Raw genomic sequence first — 20988 nt, 5'->3', positions numbered from 1 at the left:
GCTGAGCAGCATCAGCTGGAGCCACAACCAGGTTCGCAATAATGCTGTCAACGTTGGGCATACGGTTCAGACCATACTGCGCCGAATCACACATAGAGCTAAGGGCTCTGCAGTCCTGTGATAGATGGGTCAATGATTTGGGGTCCGCCCAACATCGGTGGAGCTCCTCGATATATGGTTGTGAAACTGGAACGTTGAACTCAGGCTTCTGAGTGACTTTGAAAAAGGCACTTGAAGCGGTGGTTTCCGCAGGGGGATTGTCGACCCCAAGCCTGGATAAAGCCAACTGAACAGCTTGCTTGACAAAGGATAGTCCAGGTCCGGTTTGCGCATGGACTCAGTGGTATGAGAGCCCACTACTGAATGGCTTGGAGAAAGACCCCTCTCATCCTCTTCCTCCACACAGTTTATATCACTTCTCATGTACAAGGAATCAGTTGCAGCAATAGACACGACATCTTCCTCCTGCTGAGTAACTACATTGGTCTGATCAGCCTCATTAGGGACAACAGGAACTGTCACTGCATCCCTAGGCTGTAGATTCAGAAGCAAGGACTTAATCTGAGCAAACTCAGAAGTCAACGTTTCGACTTTTTCAGCCAAAGCATGGTCATGAGTAACCTTCTTAGCAGAAGGGGCTCCTGCATGTGGGCGTTTATGGTGCTTTGGTTCCTTCCTGGGGCTGGAGGCCAAAGTCGCACTAGATATTCCACTTTCCAATGCCGCAAGTCTAGCAGATCTCTCTGCCAGTGACATGCTGGCACAGTTAAGGCAGGCATCGCCAGTCAGGGCTTCCCTCAGGTGTCCGATCCCAAGACACGAGGGGCAAAACATATGTCCATCATCTGGGCTCAAGGGAGCCAAACAGGTACTACAGCCATGCAACAAAGGCCCTGTCAACATTGTGGACTGCGTGCAGATGGCTAACGCAAGCCCTGATGGTTACAAATGGAAAGACAAAACGTGAATCACACGCAGTGTAAATAGTAACATGAGGCACGGAGCGTGAAGCATTCACAACCGTCGACTCGACACGAGGCACAGAGCGTGAAGCACTCACAGCCGCAGACTCGACACGAGGCACGGAGCGTGAAGCACTCCAGCCGCAGACTTGGCACGAGGCACGGAGCGTGAAACACTCACAGTGTAAAAGCTAATACAAGGCCCGGAGCGTGAAACACTCACAGCCACAGTAATAACACAATGCACACAGCTGAAAAACTCACAGCCCAAATGTTAAGTCACTTAGAGCAACGACGACAACACTAGCTGCTAGCGGAGCTGTTAAACTTAGCAAATGGCGGCAGTGCAGACGAAGTACTTCAAGGAGTGGAAAACACTCACGGCAAGCCCAACACAGTACACTCTACTGGTTCTGATACACACACTACCATGTAGTTAATGGGGTTAGTGACACAACTAAACAAATAGCCAGCTTTCATCGAAACAACACAGCTAATGTGCACAGAGGAAAATACCCAGCAGGGCAATGACAAAGGCGTGCACCCGGCGTTTAGGAAGGTGTACTCACGACAGGCGTCAAAGAATACAAAAACGGTGAAGCCATGTCTCACAGCCTCTGGAGGACGTGTGCATTGCACGTAGCTCCAACCGAAGGTGGGTTGCGAGGCTACAAGCGAGAGCGGCAATCGCAGCTAAATGCGTTCTCAACCTCTAAGAATGCGAGAATGTAGAAAAGAAGCGAGCGCTGGGTGCGTCTGGTATATAAAGACAACCAGTGACGTCACCCAGGTCACATTTAATGGCGTGACTTTGTTGGTATATATTCTCGACCTCTGTGCTGCGCACATGTAGTTATCCAGGTGCTAAAGCACCGCCCTCTGGCGGTCAGGAGGAATGAAATAGAACAGATATTAGCTATTCAGGCTCCTGCAGACTTGGCAAATAAAAAAATCAAGCAGCACCTCCTGGTAGAATGTTATCAGTCTTCTTTTATTGATTATTAAGGCAGACAGTAATAAGAGAGCAATATTTAGAGCTGGTGATCGCATATAAGAAAAAATGAAAGTGTTCAAGGTGTTTTGGGCTCAACTCACCTTGTTTAAGAGAGATTCTACCAGAAAAGGCAAATAAATAAATAAAAATCAACAATATGTGGAAATATAGGTTACTTTTCTTGATTCTTACTGTTGTTCTCCACACAGGTGAGAACATACTCAACCTTCACTCTCTGTTGTTGGAACAACTGTCTTTTGAACAAACACCACTGCCTTTTTGGGGTCCAGAAAGTCCTTGTCCTCACCCTTGTATCAAATCCGGAATCTGGCCAGATAAAGAAGTCCCTATTGGACTCCTTGTCATCCTTGTAACGTCCTTCGCACATCTGTGAATGTGGCTCTGGCTTTGGCAACGCTGGCCGTGTGGTTGGGGAATATGGTGATGCGGCTCCCGTTATAGGTGAGATGGGCTCTGTCTTGGGCTTTCTTCAGGATCTCCATTGTAATGCAGTTTTGCAATGACCACCTGCGGCTTCTCCCTGTCTCCTGATTTCCTGGGTGCGAAGGCACGGTGTGAGTGGTGTATTTTTTTGTCCTGTCAATCTGCAGGGCTTCTTTCAGAACTTTGGCGACTGCTGTGGGCGAGCTTGAGTTCGGCTGCTCTTCGATGCCAATAATGCGGATATTACTACGTCTCCATTGGCCTTTTAAAGTTGTCACTAGGCTTTGAAGACTGGTTACTGTGTTTTGTAACTTAAGGACTTCATCAAACCATGTTGAAAATCTACCTTTCACATTCTGTCTGCCTAATTGTGTTCAACTTAGGATATAATTGCAGCCATGTTGTTTTTAATTTCAGACCTCACCGCTTGCGATTCAGATTTCAGGGCATCAGAATCTCCTGCCAGTGCACTTTTGAGTTCCTCTCTTATGACTGTAAAGATTTCTCCCCTCAAGGAGGATACAATTTCCACTTTAATTTCTTCGGAGGCCATACCTGCACTTTCACCCCAGGTAGGTGAGGGCTGAGCGTGGCTGTCGGGCGTGCGCTGCCTCGTGCTTCTTGTAGGCCGCGGAGCACTAGCACTGTTGCCATATTTATATTTTTGGAGCTTTTCTGCCATTCAAACTCGATGTTGAGCACTTACATCAACCTGTGGTGTTCTCTTTGAGCTTTAAAACTGGTCTTGATGCTGAAATGGCTCTTTTGATATGAAAATGTGGTAAATTCTGCTGGAGTTCTGAAAAAGACATACCTTGCTCACCAGCATCCCCAGGGCTGTCTGTTCTTTTGAAAATTTGCGCTTCAGGGGAATTTCTTTTTATTTTTGTTTTTAGTTTTTTTTAGACAACGCAAATTTTGATCATATTCGTAAAGTCATTATGATTTCCCTATTTAAAGGCTAATAAATAAAATTGTAGTGGTGCCAGTGAACATTCTTTTTATTCCTTAAATCTTAAATAGCTCAGTGGCCGTATACCTTTAACCTCCAAAGTTTGTTCATATTATTTAGTGGTAATCTTCTATCAAACCATAAAAGTTACATTTATTTTAACTCTGCCTTGTCAGTTAAAGTTGTTTCGTCAGTGTAGCCTATAGACACATGGAGTGAGTGACACTGGTTGTGCTGTAGGTGTCTCATGGACAGTTTGTTTGTGTCCCAGGAATTCATACAGTGGAGGGCATCGCGGTGGACTGGATGGCTGACAACCTGTACTGGACTGACGACGGGCCGAAGAAAACAATCAACGTGGCTCGGCTGGAAAAGGCTTCACAAACTCGCAAAACCCTCATTGAGGGAAAAATGACTCATCCTCGTGCCATTGTAGTGGATCCTTTACATGGGTGAGTGGAGGAGGAGGAACGTGGGAGGGATGGTGCTTTTGTTCCAGAATAATGTTTAGAAGGCGGTTGGTAAAATACTTAAAGAAAGAGGCAGCAGGTGAAATGACGTGATTTTTACAAGGTGTCATCCATACTACAAATGAGTTTGTGTGGTTACAGCTGGTCCATATAAGGTGTGATAGCGAGTAATTGTTTAATCTGGTCAACTATCTGAGTCATCTGATGACTCAGAGTAATAATTCTACTGTTCTCAATTTACCACACTGTTTGTGTGTCTCGCTTTCACTCATAACTGCTGCTAGGGATTTTTGCTTGTTTTAAGTTCTACCAAGGATGTTGTGTTTTTGTGTGATTAGCTTGTTAGCAGGATTACTCAAAAAATTATTTGTGGCAATGTTTTATTTTAATATAAATAATAATAATCATAATGATAATAATAATAATAGTATAATAACATAATATAATGGAGTAGGTCTGCTAAAATTGGCACAGCCAGAAACATAATCCTGTTTCTAAAAATTGGGTATCAGAATACATTAATACACTCTCAATTTAGTGCATCACAATTCTGAACCAGCAACCACATCCCATTATGGAAATTAACATGAGGCGCTCCATCTTGAGGGCAGGTGGTAAATGCTCAGAGTGGCGCAATTCAATTCAGTTTATTCATACAGCACTAAATCACAATATAAGTTGCTCCAGTGCATTACATACGAGTAAGGTTTAAATCTTAGTGCAAATGTATTTGGTGTGTGTCTGCGTTGTAACTGCTTTCAAGATGGCATGTAACCTGAGTATAAGGCTGGGTGCAAAGGGGTTGGATTTACTCTGTTTATCAGTCATGGGTGTGTTGTACTCTGAATATATACAACAACTAATCAGAGTGGCACCTCAGGGAGGCGAAATATAGATGCATCTGGCATTACAAAACAGGCTGCTTGGTCCTTGGTCAAAATAATGTGCTTTAAATGGCACCAAATACAGTAGATCCTTGTTGTTTGATTGCTGGATTGTATCTCATATGACCTTGACTATTTCTTTAGAGAAATATTCCACTTTATGACTGTTGCCATTTTTCATGCAGTTTGTTCTTTGTACCTGAATTTTGGTCCCATATGTTTTGTTCCATTGAACGACTCTATTATCTTTTAGTAAAAATGCATCCATGATACGAGGAAGCTAAATCCAGTATGGCATAAGCCTAAAGGCATACATAATGGCACCTCACAAGCCTAATAAGCTTGTGAGGTGTTCTCTGGGACATTTCTGGCTGCTGTGCAAACACTATCTGATGAAAAATTGGAGAAGTTCCTATCATGATTTCTTTGCTGGATTTAGGAAAGCAGATGTGTGCTTCCAGACACGCTACATCAAGCCGCAGCAGCTCTCACTGACCTCAGCTGTGTGTTAGCGGCTTGCTAGCGGAGCAAATTGCTGTGCAGACACAGAGCCGTCTCTGCTCCTCCGCTTTCAGCTTCTTGTTCGAAGAAGAAGCGCCTGCCTTTTTTTAAGTAAAAGGGTTAGGGTTAGGGTCTCAAATGACAAGGATCTGATTAGGTGTCATGTAAAACAAATAATGAATGTTTTACATTTGGGCAATAGAAAGATTATTTGCAGTTGTTGAAAGTGAATGGAACATTCCACCTTTCAACGAATGCATATTTTCCCATATGGAAAAGAAATAGAAAAAACTTACAAGACTGTAGTAATATATCCTTGTGTTTGATATGTGTTGTGCTTATAAGTCTCAGTTTGATATTACACATCTACTAAGGATTCTGTATGTGAAATTACTGTCATATAATATTCTTGTAAGTTCCCAATTTATATAAGTTACATATTGTACAAATTTACTAAGGATCTTATATCTGGTTTGACTGTCACATTGCATCACTTACAAGTTCCAGATAAAACAGATACAAACATTATAAAACTTCTATATATCTTTTCCAAATGGGTTCTTTCTGTTGCACTCATAAACATTTATTATTTGTGTACCAATTAGTTCTCTTTTCATATCTACTGCCTCTTGTTTACCTTTTGACATATTCAACAAATTATCTAGCTTTTTCTGTCTTCAATAGTTTGTCCATTTTTGTTCATTTTCTTATATCATGAAATGTTATATTTCATGGGGCTGGTTCTGTTACACTTATAGGGAAACAGTCTGAGAATATTTTAGATGACACATTCTTTTTAAAGTTCATTAAAATACAAGCACATCTTCATTGCGCTCTTACAGTGTTTTATTGATATGACTTTGCAGGTCCCTTCCTGAAGCACACATACTCATAAACTCACACACACCCACACACATTTCAGATTGCTATTGACAGGGTGATGTGTGTCCACACACTTCCCAAAGGAAAGGCACTCGCCTCTACTAATGCCTGTAATCCATCAGGCTCAGTCACCGAGTCAGACAGAAGAGAGGAAGAGGAAAGCAAGAGAAGCAAAAGAGAAATATGAAATGTTAATGTGAATGTCAGTCAAGTCACAGTAGAGAAGAAATGTATCGAGCGTTGGGTTGTATGCCACACTGTAGTCAGCTAGTAGCCCCATTTCACAGGGGCTGTGTCAAGATCAGTGGTGTTAAAGTACCTGGTCAAAATACAGATGAGTTTAGCTTGTGGACAGATGAGCATCACAGTGGCGCTTTCTCATTGCATGTGTGTTGTGTTGTTTTTGTGGCTTTATCATCAGGGTTAAAAATAATATTTTCTCTGTGGTACTGCATTGAGCACCAATAGATTTTCATTGGTTCTCACTGTATGATGCATACAATTCTTTTGACTTGCACTTTACATTGATTCCTCTCATATTCATGGACACACACACACACACACACATACTGATATCAGTGTGCTTCCACGCAAGGTGCTTAACTGCACACCAGGAGTAACTGGAGGATTACAGACCATAGTGATTTTCTCATCTGTTGGGGTTTGAACCAAGGATGCTTAACCACTCAACCATCACATCTCCCTTAAACATTGCAACTAGTACAGTGGAATTACTACAGGTAAAGTACTTTCTGCAGTCATGCTCAACAGGATTCAGTCCCAATAACTTGCAGCTCTGCAGCAGGACTAGTCTGGCTTCATTCTCAAGAAATCAACCATTGACTGCATCTTAGCTCTGTGAGGACTCGGTGAACGCAAGCTTGATTATCAGCAGTGCTTCCTTATAGCAGATGTTGATTTTCAGAAGATGTTTGATGTGGATGTTTTGGCTGCCCTTTGGAACATCCTGAGAATTTGCAGGGTTCCCAGTAAGTTGCTGCAAATCAGAGCTGGGCTATTCACAAGTACTGTGAGTGCTGTGCAGATTTGCGACATAGTCTTTGAATTCTTGATGGTAAATTTTAGCCTTTATTAGCGATGTGTTCTGGCTCCTAATCTGTCTAACGCATGCATGGGCTGGGTTGTGATGTCCAGCAACTTAGGTGCCTTTTTTAGTGATGAAGGATTTACTGACCTTGTCTTTGCAGATGATGCTTTCATCTTTGGAATCTGTGGAATCAGTGGATGCCTACATTGTGTCACTTGAGCAGTTTAGTGAAGTGTCTGCAGTGGGTGGTGCTTAGTTCAAGACGAAGATCCAGACTGCTTAATAAGCCTGCCGGTTCCTCAGTGTTGAGGACTCCAGCCAATGATGCCAAATTGATTTCCACATATCACCTGGTTGTGGCAGATAGCTGTTTTAGGCAGGTGGGCACCAGTGCATGCTGTATGGCCTCAGCTTTAGGTAGATGTCTGTTAGGAACACACTGTATGTGTTTAAATTTAGATTTTCATTCAAAGTTTAGGTCACAGTGTAAGTCCTAACATTTTGAATTTGTTTGAAAAGGGTTTGAAAATTGATTGCCTTCACTCCAAGTAGACTTATTTGTGGAGCGCTTTGGGTGTCTGATGCAAAGGGAAAAGCGCTATATACAGTAAATGCAGTCCATTTACCATTTACAATTTATTTGACATGCCACAATCGTCAGAAAACATTAGGAGGTGAAGGCGAAGCTGCAGCCGGCAATCAGACGTGCGATCTGTCTGTGAGGAGTTAGTGCACGTGGATATGTCCTCTCGCTGGTGTTTCATCCATGAGGAGTTATAGTGGACGTGGAAGCTTAGCCCGCCTATTATTCTTCTGTGGTTTTAAAGCTTCACTGCAAGCAAAATTCAGTGGAGGAGGATTTTTTGCCGGACTGGCAAAAATGTACAGTACAGTACATTACTGTAAAATGTACTGTCCAGTAGTGCAGTGTTGCATAGACTTATATACAGTTACACAGTGTTGTGTAGACTTGCGTAGAGCACTGCATCCAATGTTCTGTGCAGAGTGTCTGCAAAAAAAAATTAAACATGTTTAATTTTTTTGCATCCATTTTGTGGACCCTTTTGCATCCCTTTTCGTCCCTCAGCATATTGCCACATAGGGCTCGGTGTAGGGCTGCATAAACTCAGCGTAGGGCTGCATAAGCTCAGTATAATCAGTACGTCGCATTATACAACTAAGTTGGCCCAGTGGGAGGGAGGCTCAGCATTAGTGTTAACCAGCAACATTAGTATTACTTAACTCCTCTTAACTGTTCCTGTTTGTAATGCCGATGAAACAGTGGAGCTCCCATCATGAAATTATACTGATTTGATAGAAAATCAGGTCAGGACTATACTGTTAAGTATGTGTCAATAGAATATAACTCTCCCCGACTTGATAGAGTTTGTGTTATGTCAGGGAGTTTTAGGCATGTGTACAGCCCCAGATTCCTCATGTTACATCAGGTGGGCTCCACTGAAACAGAATATGTCTGGTACACTTTTCTTATGAAGTTCTAGTAGCTTGGAACACAGTTTTCCAGTTCAGTGACAGACATTCATAATGTCCATAATCTGAAGGACTGAAAAAACACAGTCAAATTTTGTTTTGTCTTTTGTTTTGTTTCTTTAACATTACAGCAATGAATGACCAAAGCATGTTGTTCACTATCAGACACTTCCTGCTCATTATGTTACATATTCCTGTTTGTGACATGTGATGCTGCCTTTACTTGACCATTTACCTTTATCTTACTTTATTTAAGTAATAATGTTCTCATCATCTTTAACATGTTTTAAGTTATCATTCCATATTTTACTCAGGTATATGTACTGGACAGACTGGGAGGAGGATCCTAAGGAGAGTAAGCGAGGAAAAATTGAGCGTGCTTGGATGGACGGTTCCAACAGAAACGTGTTCTTGACCAGCAAAACGGTGTTGTGGCCGAACGGCCTTAGTCTGGACATCCCGCAGGGCATCCTGTACTGGGTGGATGCCTACTACGACCGCATCGAGATGGTCTACCTTAACAATTCTGAACGCAAGGTCAGTACTCTGTATCAGTTGGAGTATTTCACTACAGGACATTTGTGAGTATGTTTTAGAGAGTTGGAGTGTCCTAATACGGAATGAGCTAATTCAGCATTATAGTGACCACTTCAGTTCAACACTGGCTACAATATGTACAAATCAGAATACATTATTTATATATTGTAATATTATTTTTATGGTCCATACAAATTCACTGAGCTTTAATTATTTATACAGGAATTATTGTAAATGGTAAATGGATTGCATTTCTGTCCCACTTTTGCTCAAAGCACTCAATGACACATCACAGTCATCCATTCACACACACACTCACACTGATGTCAGAATGCTGCCATGAAAGGCACTCAACTGCACTCTGGAACAATTTGAGCATTGAGGACTTTAGCTCAAGAACATCTTAGTGATGTTAATGAGGATGAAACAAGTGCAGTTCCACACCCATTTCCTTTTTGATCAGATTGAACCTGTGACTCTTTGATCACATCCTCTTTTCAAGGATTTAGGCCACCACTGCTCTAATGCCTACTACAGTATAATCATATTTCAAGCTGTACTTATGGAAATATAGAGCTGGTTTTAAAATAGACTATTTGATAAATAAATGTCTTTTTTAAATATTTCACAAAAATGATTATGTTATTTTCAAATATAAACAAATGAGCAAATGTTGCAGATCACAGTCGTATATTAAAGAAAGTTACAGACCTTTTCAGATAAATAAATTACTACTTTGTAGGTTTTTTTATTAGGGCAATGCATAATTTCACAAAGACAAGAAATGGTGTATAACCAGAAATCAGTAATAAATTGTTCAACATGATGTTCCTGTAAAACCATAGGATAGGCCAGCCTAAAGAATTCACTTATAATGGTAAATAGTCACATGAGATACTTATCTTGATTAGTTTTTAATGCTTAGTAGTCATAAATTATTTGATATTGGACGCTTTTCATCAGTTTTGCAGCATCTTTGCTCTTTAAACATGCCTAAAAAAAATTTTGCGCAGTACTGTACCATTATTTGTGCTTTTTTTTTCCACATCTTCAGACGGTGTATGAAGGACAGGAACTGAACCATGCCTTTGGTCTGTGCCACTATAAGCACTTCTTGTTCTGGAACGAGTACCGCAGTGGCAAGATTTACAAGTTGGACACCACCACAGTCAATGCCACTCTCTTGCGAAATGAGCGTCCACCCATCTTCGAAATCCGCATGTATGATGCTCAGCAACAACAAGGTACTGCACAGCACATTGCAACAGATGAATTTTCATCCATATTCATTCAAAAGATGTGACTACACACAGACATACGGTACGTTGGGATTTTATGTGGTGCTGATTTGTATTTCATGAATTAAATTATACATTTATGCATTGATGCGTTATGGCAGGCTCTAACGTGTGCCGTGTGAACAATGGAGGCTGCAGCAGCCTCTGTCTGGCCATACCAGGAGGCAGACAGTGTGCCTGTGCAGAAGACCAAATACTAGACCCGTTGGACAACACCAGCTGCAAAGGTAGATTTTTATTTTTTTGACAGAGAAAGAGAGAGAGAGAGAGAGAGAATTTATGTTATTTTTTATTTGCTCCATTACATAAATTGATTTATGTAATGATTTGTAATTTTGTGTTAGATTAGTCAAGTGTATGACTGACTTTTTGCAGAAGCGCTTGCCTGAAGTATTCACTAGTATTTCTGTTGACTACAAATGCTGCCATTTGAAAGCGCATAAATGTAACACGAGTGTCAGTCCGTGTGGGCATTTGCCCCTGTCCACTGCCAGAAAAGCAGCGCACCAGACCCTCTGCAGACTCCCTGCAAGTGGTGAGCCAACATGGAAATGACACCATGCTGTGTCTTAAGGCTGAGCCCGCCCGAGCCAGTTGAGGTGGTTTGAGCACCTGGTGAGGATGCCCCCAGGTCACCTCCCTGCCCAACCAAGTGGAGGCTCCGGGAAAGACCTAGGACACACTGGAGAGATTATATTTCCCAGATGGCTTGGGAACACCTTGTGATATCCCGGGAAGAATTACAGGACTTGGTTGAGAATTGGGAAGTGTGGGAGGAGCTGCTTGGTTTGCAGCCACCGCGACCTGGACCCAGATAAGCAGGTGAAAATAAATGAATATGTAACGTGCTGCTGATCAGCAATGACAAGAGCAGATGGTTGTCAAAGTCTGTTATTTTAACTTTATTTAAAATGTGTACTCTTAATTCCGACCATAGACAAATCCTCTTGCACCCTCTGTGGTCTTTGGTGCCCTCCTTCAGGGGAGCTTGGACCCCAAGTCAGGAGCCAGGGTCTTAGAAAGTTCAGTGCAAATATAAAGTTGTTCTGAGTGATCACCTTTATCCTGTGATGGCAGATTTCTTTTGTGATGGGAGTGGTGACCGATCTACACTGAAAAAAAAAGTCTGTTGGATTTAGGAACATGATTTAAATATGTACCTCAGTTGCACGTGATCAGAATGTGTCCAAATATTATCGTTCTCTTACATTTCTCAATTGGAAACATGATGATCATAGTATTTGGACACATTCTGATCATGTGCAACCTATTAAGATATTGAAGTCATGTTTCCTTTTCTTTTTTAACCCCTTGTTTGCATTTATTATCGCATTAGTTTCAGTCACAGCCTTCACATACCGTTAAGAATACATACAATTTTTGCTTCTACAGCAGCATTTCACTGACCCCTTTGTTTTATATAAATTAAACTGGTGACATAGAGAACCACCACTAAACAGTGACAACAACAGTTGTGGAAAAATGCTAACAAGACTGTGCTTGAGACAGCAACAAAGACACTAAGGACAGCACAGAGAGAAAAGACAGATTATGCTTGATAGAAAAATTGGTCAATCTCCCCACAGGGTAAATGGGCCGATACCCCACCTGGGACCACCCAACGATGCAAAGGTTCCACCACCCCCAGAGGCAAGGTCCCCCGACCAATACTGAATGGAGAGCCCAAACCAGCCACTGTAGTCGAGCACCTCATGGATAGATGGAGGCTGTGCCCTGGAGAGGGGCCAAGACAGCCCCACAACACACCAGACTTCCTGGCCAGATCAAGACCTGTTCCACCACTTTACGGGCCCTGCTACATTCACACTCCTATTGCATGATCCATTGCCCGGGGAAATGCCTTGCTGTACACCAGGGTCCTCAGCTGGCTCTCCCCAAACAGACCAACCATCCCGCAAGCCCTTTGTGTACAATTTTGTCATGATTGTGTGAAGAAGGGAGAAGGTTCCCAGGGGAGACCAGCAGAAGGCCCAGCCAGGAGCTTAGGAGAAACCCCAACCCCCACCCAGAAGCCTCAGCAGCAGTCAAGCCACTAGAGCCCTTGGCGGACACACAGTGGTTAAATCCTAAGCAACAGAGGGCCCACAAACAGTGACCTGGCACCACAGAGACGGACACAGGAGAGGCACCAAATGATGGAGCCACAATCACCCTTCACCCCCACCTCCTGGGGAGACAAGAGATAGGGAGACCAGGCCCAGGGCTAGACAGTGGAAACATAAAGACATGTTTCTTTTTTTTCAGTGGGAGGTAATGGTCTAATGGTTAAGGTGTTGGGCTTGAGGCCAGAAGATCCACGGTTGAAATCCCAGCCTGACTGGAAAATTACTAAGGGCCCTTGGGCAAGGTCTTTAATCCCCTATTGCTGCCAGTGTGTAGTGAGCACCTTGTATAGCAGCACCCTCACATCGGGGTGAATGTGAGGCACTTAAATGAACCGCTGATATAACACAGAAACAGATATATAACACGTGGGTGTGTGCGCTGGTCGAACAGGGGTGTGTCAGCCGACAGCAGCAGCTGTTGAGATCTCTGGTTCTGGACGTCCCAGCTGGGGAACATGTACCGTGTTTTCAAGGACATGAACTTACAACTGTCCACTCTGACGCGCATGTGTCGGCTTGCTGTCCTCACGTGGACATACATAAAAACATATATCACTGTTGCAACGGGCCGCATCAAGTGCACGGCGCGCACATTGACAGCCTGTCCCAGTTGAAACGGACCATCAGATCATAACACGCAGTGGGTGATCTGAATGTCACATCATGCATGTGAGCTCTGTTCCACATGATGCGCGTGCACGAAACCGTCGGCTCATTGTTTTCGTGGTTCGCTCATTTGGGCTGTTCCGCCCTGATTCCTACTTATTCGTACTATGTGTACCCTAAAATACAATACAAACCAGACCATCAGCACATGTAACATTGGTGCGTGTTGCCTTCTATACCGTGTCTTCAATGCAGTTTCATTCGAGAGGCAGCCGGCCTTTATCAGGAACAAAGGTTAGGATATTTAGGGTAATTTAAAACAAATGACCTTGTCCGTGACCTCTGTTTCAACTTCACAGCAAATCCTTCATACGCACCTCCTCCTCAGTGTCAGCCTGTGGAGTTTGCATGTAAGAATAACCGCTGCATCCAGGAGCGCTGGAAATGTGATGGAGACAACGACTGCCTGGACAACAGTGACGAAGCACCTGAACTCTGTCGTGAGTAACAACACACATGCGCGCGCGCACACACACACACACACACACACACACACACACACAAAGAATGTGCAGCTGCCCTTCCTCAGCTGACCCACAGGAGTGTGAATTTATTTGACAGAATGAAATAAGAGACTGATTGTAGTCTGTGTTTACATGCTGTAGTTGTGTGTATGTTTGAGTGGGAGTGTCTGTGTGCCAGTAGGAATGTAATGATGTCCGTGGATCTGGAAAAGCTCTGTGTCTGCTGGTCCTGCTGTTTGTCTGTGGTCACAGTGTAGACATGTTTCTGTTCCAGAAAAAAAAAAACCCAGCTACAATAAATATGCCATCCTCCTTCTTACATTTCTTTCTTTACTTTGAACTCTTCCTTTGTTCCACCAATGCCGTTTCACAATATGATTCCTCTTCCTCTTAGACCAGCACACTTGCCCCACTGACAGATTTAAGTGCCAGAACAACCGCTGTATCCCTCTGCGCTGGCTATGTGACGGGGACAACGACTGTGGGAATGATGAGGATGAATCCAACACCACCTGTTCTGGTAATGCACCGTCCTCCACCACACTATGTTTTGAAATATTGCTGCAGCGCCAAGCTGGACATTTTTCTGACTGCATTTTCATTCAGCTCGCACCTGCCCACCTAATCAGTACTCGTGTGCCAGCGGGCGCTGCATCCCTAATTCATGGACATGTGACCTGGACGATGATTGTGGTGATCGGTCAGATGAACCCGCTTCCTGTGGTGAGTGAACTTATTCTCATTAATGCTCAGTCCTGTTGTCCATTTCATTGATACTTTGAAGAGGTGTAGTCAGTGTTTCTGAACTTGTGGTGTGTCCCCAGCGTATCCCACCTGTTTCCCCCTCACCCAGTTTACCTGCAACAACGGGCGGTGCATCAACATTAACTGGCGCTGTGACAACGGTTAGTGTCTGCTCTTCATCCACTCTTTTTTTTTTTCTTTTCAGTGTGAAAAGTTCCTTTTTTCTTTTTTCTTCCCTTTGTCATGGTGGTTTGTTGCTGTGCATGTTTATAGTGATGGCTCCAGAACATTTTTCATGATGGGACTAGGTAGGAGTCTAATTGTTGAATGGTGGCTTGTACCAGTATTTTTAGTAGATGTGCAGATTTCAGATACCTATTATACATACATGTTATTTGAAATAACAACTTACAAGAGATAGAACTAGTATTAGCAATGATATAAAAGTCATCACAATTACCTTCATGATAGGACAAAAAGTTTTGGGAAAATGAAGAAGCAGAACAACAGAAAAACTACACAGGCTACAAGTTGCACACTCAAGACACAATTGGCTGTCCTTTAGGCGGCGCTATTCTTCTCCGGTATTTCTAAATATTGGACTTTTGTCCTCCTGTTTTCATTTTCACCAGCTTCTGGTTCCTAGACAGAGTTCTTTGACAAGGAAACAATCTATTAGTTATCCATTTTGTTATGCAAACAAACACAAACAGAAAAATGAAAACACATGAATTCATATTGTGTTATGTGAGTGAGTGAGTGAGTGAGTGAGTGAGTGAGTGAGTGAGTGAGTGAGTGAGTGAGTGAGTGAGTGAGTGAGTGAGTTGCTTAGTTGATTCCAGTGTAGTGTGTAACTAGCTCATAGTTGCTATGGAAACTGAGACAGTATAGGATCAGATCATTGACAGAATGGTGGTGGTGGTGGTGGAAAACTGAGGCTGAAAATTTAAGCTTTTATTGACTAAATTAAATTATCTAGTTGGGTTACTTTGGGCTTTGAAATATGTTGGGGCAGGGGGATCCATCCCATCCTAGAGCTGCCTATGCATGTTTGGCCACCAGCTTTTTCTCTTGGCTTAAGATCATTTTTGTTTAGATATTTGTGTGTTACTTGTCCTGTCTCTTCTGTTGTTTTGTGTTGTTGGTTTTGTTGTTCCATGTTGTGCTGTTCGCCCACTGTGCTGTCTTCCATTGATTCTGTCTTTCAGAAAAGGATTGTGGGGACGGCTCTGATGAGTTGAATTGTCCAAACCTGACCGGTTAGTGCATAGATCAACATGCACCGCAACAGCCATGATGCCAGCTTAGCTGTAGAACTGTCCAGAGCGCCTCAGAAAGTGACAGGGCTGCTTTCCTGCTAATTGAACATGGCTAATACAGCTGCCACTCACAAAACTAGAATAGCTGTGGCTAGAGAAATCTGAGATATTTTCTCCTTTTAGTGGTCAACCACCTAAAAAAGGGTACTTTTAAAATTTTCAAAGTGGTCAGACATTGACATTTCCACATAGTACTTTTTCTTTGTAGATATTAGAGATAAACATTTCAATCTCCGTAAAGGTTTTTTGGACTTCACTTGTGCTTAAAACTGTTGCACAGTACCGTAAATGCTGCTAATGCAAAAGTTATACATAGGTTGTACTTTTACATTATTATAGCTATAAAACTGCTTTTAATGCTCTGCTGTCAAGCTCAATGTATCAGCTCTGGGTACATTCCTACATGGTGCATGGTCTGATCTATGCAGTTTCTGCCATCATTTATTCTCCCATCTCTCATATTCTGTTTCAACTGTATTCACTGTCAGTGTCTTAATTTTAAATAAATAATGAATAAGCATTATTTACTGTCTGCTGGCGCAGTGGGCGCCACATCTTTTGTGAGAGTGGTTGCTGTTTGACTGTGTTTGTTTTTCAGACAATGACTGTGGGGATAACAGCGATGAGGCCGGCTGTAGTCACTCCTGCTCGAGCGCTCAGTTTAAATGTAATAGTGGCCGCTGCATCCCAGATTACTGGACCTGTGACGGGGATAATGACTGTGGGGACTACAGCGACGAGACCCACGCAAATTGCACCAATCAAGGTCAGAGTCGTGTTTAACCTGCCAGTGAAGTTGGATAAGAAATTTCCTTTTGTGGGAAGAAATATTACTGTCAGAATTAATATTCTTCTGTTTCATGTTGCTGGGTAGGTATCTGCTTAACAACTGTGCTTGCAACTTTGCAACAACCATGCTTCAGCTGAGTACAAAAATCACAATGTTTGTGGACTTTTCATACTATTCCCCTTATATTAATGTAATGTGAAGGGTCATGTTATGAAGAAAAACAGTTATGTTTTCAGCCTACACTTGCTGGTATGACCTTGTTGTTCAGTGTTCCAGCCAGCTGGGGCAGGGTTGAAGCAAGAATTGAGGGATCTTTTGCACACCAAATTTGCCAAAGAAGGCAGGCACCAATAGCATGTGATGCTGGGATTTTTTTTTCCTCTTTTTAAATAAATCTATCTTGATTTTTAGAAATAAAATAAGAATAAATAAAAGCACAATTACTGGTATGCACCAGTGTTTATTTTCTCTTACTTTTATGCTGATATCTCTTTACTAAAGTCTTTACATACTGAAGACAGATAGATGAATTGCACAGACAGGTGTGTTTTTTTTCTGTTTGACTGAGGGCTGAGCTGAGCTACTTACATGCACACACACACATCTGCACACAGCACGGAGCCTGATTGCGCATTTCTTCAGGTTCCATCACAAATGAATACCATTCAGCCTAGACTGGGGGTGGGCAGCGAGGGCCAAGACACTGCAGGTTTTCTTTGCAACAGATCAGGTGGGTTGCTGATGAGCTTCTCCCCTGAGCATAAACACCTGATCATTAATGAAATCACCTGCTGAGGTGATTGATAGTAAGGAAAACCTGCTGTGTCTCGGCCCTTCATGACACGACTGCCCACCCCTGGCCTAGACAGAGAATGAACTGAACATCGATGTCTGCAGACTTACAAACCACATTCTACCAGCATCATTATCTGTCACAACATCAGTATAAACACAGTTCCTGGTACAGTGTTGTGTAATGAATTTATACTAATGAAAAGTTCCTTTCTGTCACTTGGGAAATTGAAGCCCATAGGCTAATGTCCAGTGCATCATCTGTGCCATTCTTTTTCAGTCATTAGAGCATTTATTAGCTGTAAGGGTCAACTGTATTACAGCATGCAATGACATTCATCCAGGTGTACAGGACTGTTATGCAGTTGGTGTTTGTCACTGAACCACCTTCCAACAGCACAGCCTCCAATGTACGAGGTCTGTATTATCCGACCTTTTTATTTTTTTCAAAAACCTGATGGATTTGAATCATATGTGCTTGCATGAGCCAACCTTGAACCTTCGTGCGCATGTGTGAGTTTTTTCACGCCTGTCGATTGCATCATTTGCTTGTAAGCAGCCTTTGTGTGAAGACGGGTGTAGTCTCTCTGCGTTTTTTCTTTGCAAGGAAATGGCGGAACGACTGGAGCAGCGCGACTGCATCAAATTTTGCCAGAAACTGGGCGACAGCCAGGTGGAAACCATTCGGATTATTCAGACAGTTTTCTATGACGATCCTATGGGCATCACACAGATTAAGGACGGTACAACCAGTTTAAAGATGGCCGCACAATGGTGGAGAGCGAGCCACAATTTCTCGGATAGTCACATGACTGAAAAACCACCGAAAGCCGTCTGAATCTTACGAATGGTGGAAGAGCTGGGCATGTCACAACATGTCCTGTGAGGCTTCAACACGGTGGCGCTTTTGCTCTGCCATCAGCTTCGTGCCGAAGCCAGCGGCATGAATTTCGCTGTAACTCTTTTCATGGCCAAATCTTCTGTCACAGTGGAATGTGCCGAAAAAGTGCTGATGTCCACCTCTTCTACAATTTCTCGGATAGTCACACGACGGTCCCGCATCACCACAGAGTTCACTTTGGAAATGATCCGGTCATTTCAGCATGTTGATGGCCGACCGGAGCGCGGCTCGCTCTCCACTGTTGTGTGGCCGTCTTTAAACCGGTTGTACCGCTCCTTAATCTCTGTGATGCCCATAGGATTGTCACCGAAAGCCGTCTGAATAATCCGAATGGTTTCCACCTGGCTGTCGCCCAGTTTCTGGCAAAATTTGATGCAGTTGCGCTGCTCCAGTTGTTCTGCCTTTTCCTTGCAAAGAAAAAACGACGAGAGACAGACCTTATAGTTCAGAAGAGTATTGTTCATAAGACCAATTCAGCTAATTTTTCGTACTGCTTTTGGGATCAGCTCACTCACCAGAATCCTTAATGATGCTCTCATCCTTTAAGACATCCATCAAAGAGTTGACTCATTTGCACCCAATATAACTTGTAGCGTTTGCTGGACCAGAATTAATTTAGCAAAGGAAAGGAAATACAAAGGAACTTAAACATTCTATAATTAGTGCTTAGCTCAGATAAGATAATTATAGTGGGCGATTTTAACATCCACACAGATGCTGAGAATGATAGCCTCAACACTGCATTTAATCTATTATTAGACTCTATTGGCTTTGCTCAAAATGTAAATGAGTCCACCCACCACTTTAATCATATCTTAGATCTTGTTCTGACTTATGGTATGGAAATAGAAGACTTAACAGTATTCCCTGAAAACTCCCTTCTGTCTGATCATTTCTTAATAACATTTACATTTACTCTGATGGACTACCCAGCAGTCTCACTAATTTAGAAGATCTTCACTTAGCCTGGAAAAAGAGTCTGTTGCTCTATAAAAAAGCCCTCCGTAAAGCTAGGACATCTTTCTACTCATCACTAATTGAAGAAAATAAGAACAACCCCAGGTTTCTTTTCAGCACTGTAGCCAGGCTGACAAAGAGTCAGAGCTCTATTCAATCAATCAATCAATCAATTTTTTTATATAGCGCCAAATCACAACAAACAGTTGCCCCAAGGCACTTTATATTGTAAGGCAAGGCCATACAATATTTATGTAAAACCCCAACGGTCAAAACGACCCCCTGTGAGCAAGCACTTGGCTACAGTGGGAAGGAAAAACTCCCTTTTAACAGGAAGAAACCTCCAGCAGAACCAGGCTCAGGGAGGGGCAGTCTTCTGCTGGGACTGGTTGGGGCTGAGGGAGAGAACCAGGAAAAAGACATGCTGTGGAGGGGAGCAGAGATCGATCACTAATGATTAAATGCAGAGTGGTGCATACAGAGCAAAAAGAGAAAGAAACAGTGCATCATGGGAACCCCCCAGCAGTCTAAGTCTATAGCAGCATAACTAAGGGATGGTTCAGGGTCACCTGATCCAGCCCTAACTATAAGCTTTAGCAAAAAGGAAAGTTTTAAGCCTAATCTTAAAAGTAGAGAGGGTGTCTGTCTCCCTGATCTGAATTGGGAGCTGGTTCCACAGGAGAGGAGCCTGAAAGCTGAAGGCTCTGCCTCCCATTCTACTCTTACAAACCCTAGGAACTACAAGTAAGCCTGCAGTCTGAGAGCGAAGCGCTCTATTGGGGTGATATGGTACTACGAGGTCCCTAAGATAAGATGGGACCTGATTATTCAAAACCTTATAAGTAAGAAGAAGAATTTTAAATTCTATTCTAGAATTAACAGGAAGCCAATGAAGAGAGGCCAATATGGGTGAGATATGCTCTCTCCTTCTAGTCCCCGTCAGTACTCTAGCTGCAGCATTTTGAATTAACTGAAGGCTTTTTAGGGAACTTTTAGGACAACCTGATAATAATGAATTACAATAGTCCAGCCTAGAGGAAATAAATGCATGAATTAGTTTTTCAGCATCACTCTGAGACAAGACCTTTCTGATTTTAGAGATATTGCGTAAATGCAAAAAAGCAGTCCTACATATTTGTTTAATATGCACTTTGAATGACATATCCTGATCAAAAATGACTCCAAGATTTCTCACAGTATTACTAGAGGTCAGGGTAATGCCATCCAGAGTAAGGATCTGGTTAGACACCATGTTTCTAAGATTTGTGGGGCCAAGTACAATAACTTCAGTTTTATCCGAGTTTAAAAGCAGGAAATTAGAGGTCATCCATGTCTTTATGTCTGTAAGACAATCCTGCAGTTTAGCTAATTGGTGTGTGTCCTCTGGCTTCATGGATAGATAAAGCTGGGTATCATCTGCGTAACAATGAAAATTTAAGCAATACCGTCTAATAATACTGCCTAAGGGAAGCATGTATAAAGTGAATAAAATTGGTCCTAGCACAGAACCTTGTGGAACTCCATAATTAACTTTAGTCTGTGAAGAAGATTCCCCATTTACATGAACAAATTGTAATCTATTAGACAAATATGATTCAAACCACCGCAGCGCAGTGCCTTTAATACCTATGGCATGCTCTAATCTCTGTAATAAAATTTTATGGTCAACAGTATCAAAAGCAGCACTGAGGTCTAACAGAACAAGCACAGAGATGAGTCCACTGTCTGAGGCCATAAGAAGATCATTTGTAACCTTCACTAATGCT

General features: G+C 42.6%; 1 protein-coding gene across 3 annotated transcripts in view; it reads left to right on the top strand.

Moving 5' to 3' along the window:
- LOC117507043 (low-density lipoprotein receptor-related protein 1-like) overlaps positions 1–20988 on the top strand; it is a 446568-nt gene that overhangs the window by 279541 nt on the left and 146039 nt on the right. For all 3 annotated transcript variants that reach the window (XM_034166738.1, XM_034166739.1, XM_034166740.1), the window contains 9 exons: positions 3624–3804; positions 8943–9165; positions 10220–10409; positions 10565–10690; positions 13555–13695; positions 14114–14239; positions 14326–14442; positions 14544–14624; positions 16381–16548. In XM_034166738.1, the coding sequence (XP_034022629.1) occupies positions 3624–3804; positions 8943–9165; positions 10220–10409; positions 10565–10690; positions 13555–13695; positions 14114–14239; positions 14326–14442; positions 14544–14624; positions 16381–16548 (1353 nt within the window). The remainder of the gene's footprint in view (positions 1–3623; positions 3805–8942; positions 9166–10219; positions 10410–10564; positions 10691–13554; positions 13696–14113; positions 14240–14325; positions 14443–14543; positions 14625–16380; positions 16549–20988) is intronic.

Source organism: Thalassophryne amazonica, chromosome 3, assembly GCF_902500255.1.
Source record: "Thalassophryne amazonica chromosome 3, fThaAma1.1, whole genome shotgun sequence".
Lineage (NCBI taxonomy): Eukaryota > Metazoa > Chordata > Actinopteri > Batrachoidiformes > Batrachoididae > Thalassophryne > Thalassophryne amazonica.
This window is presented reverse-complemented; position numbering and strand designations above follow the sequence as displayed.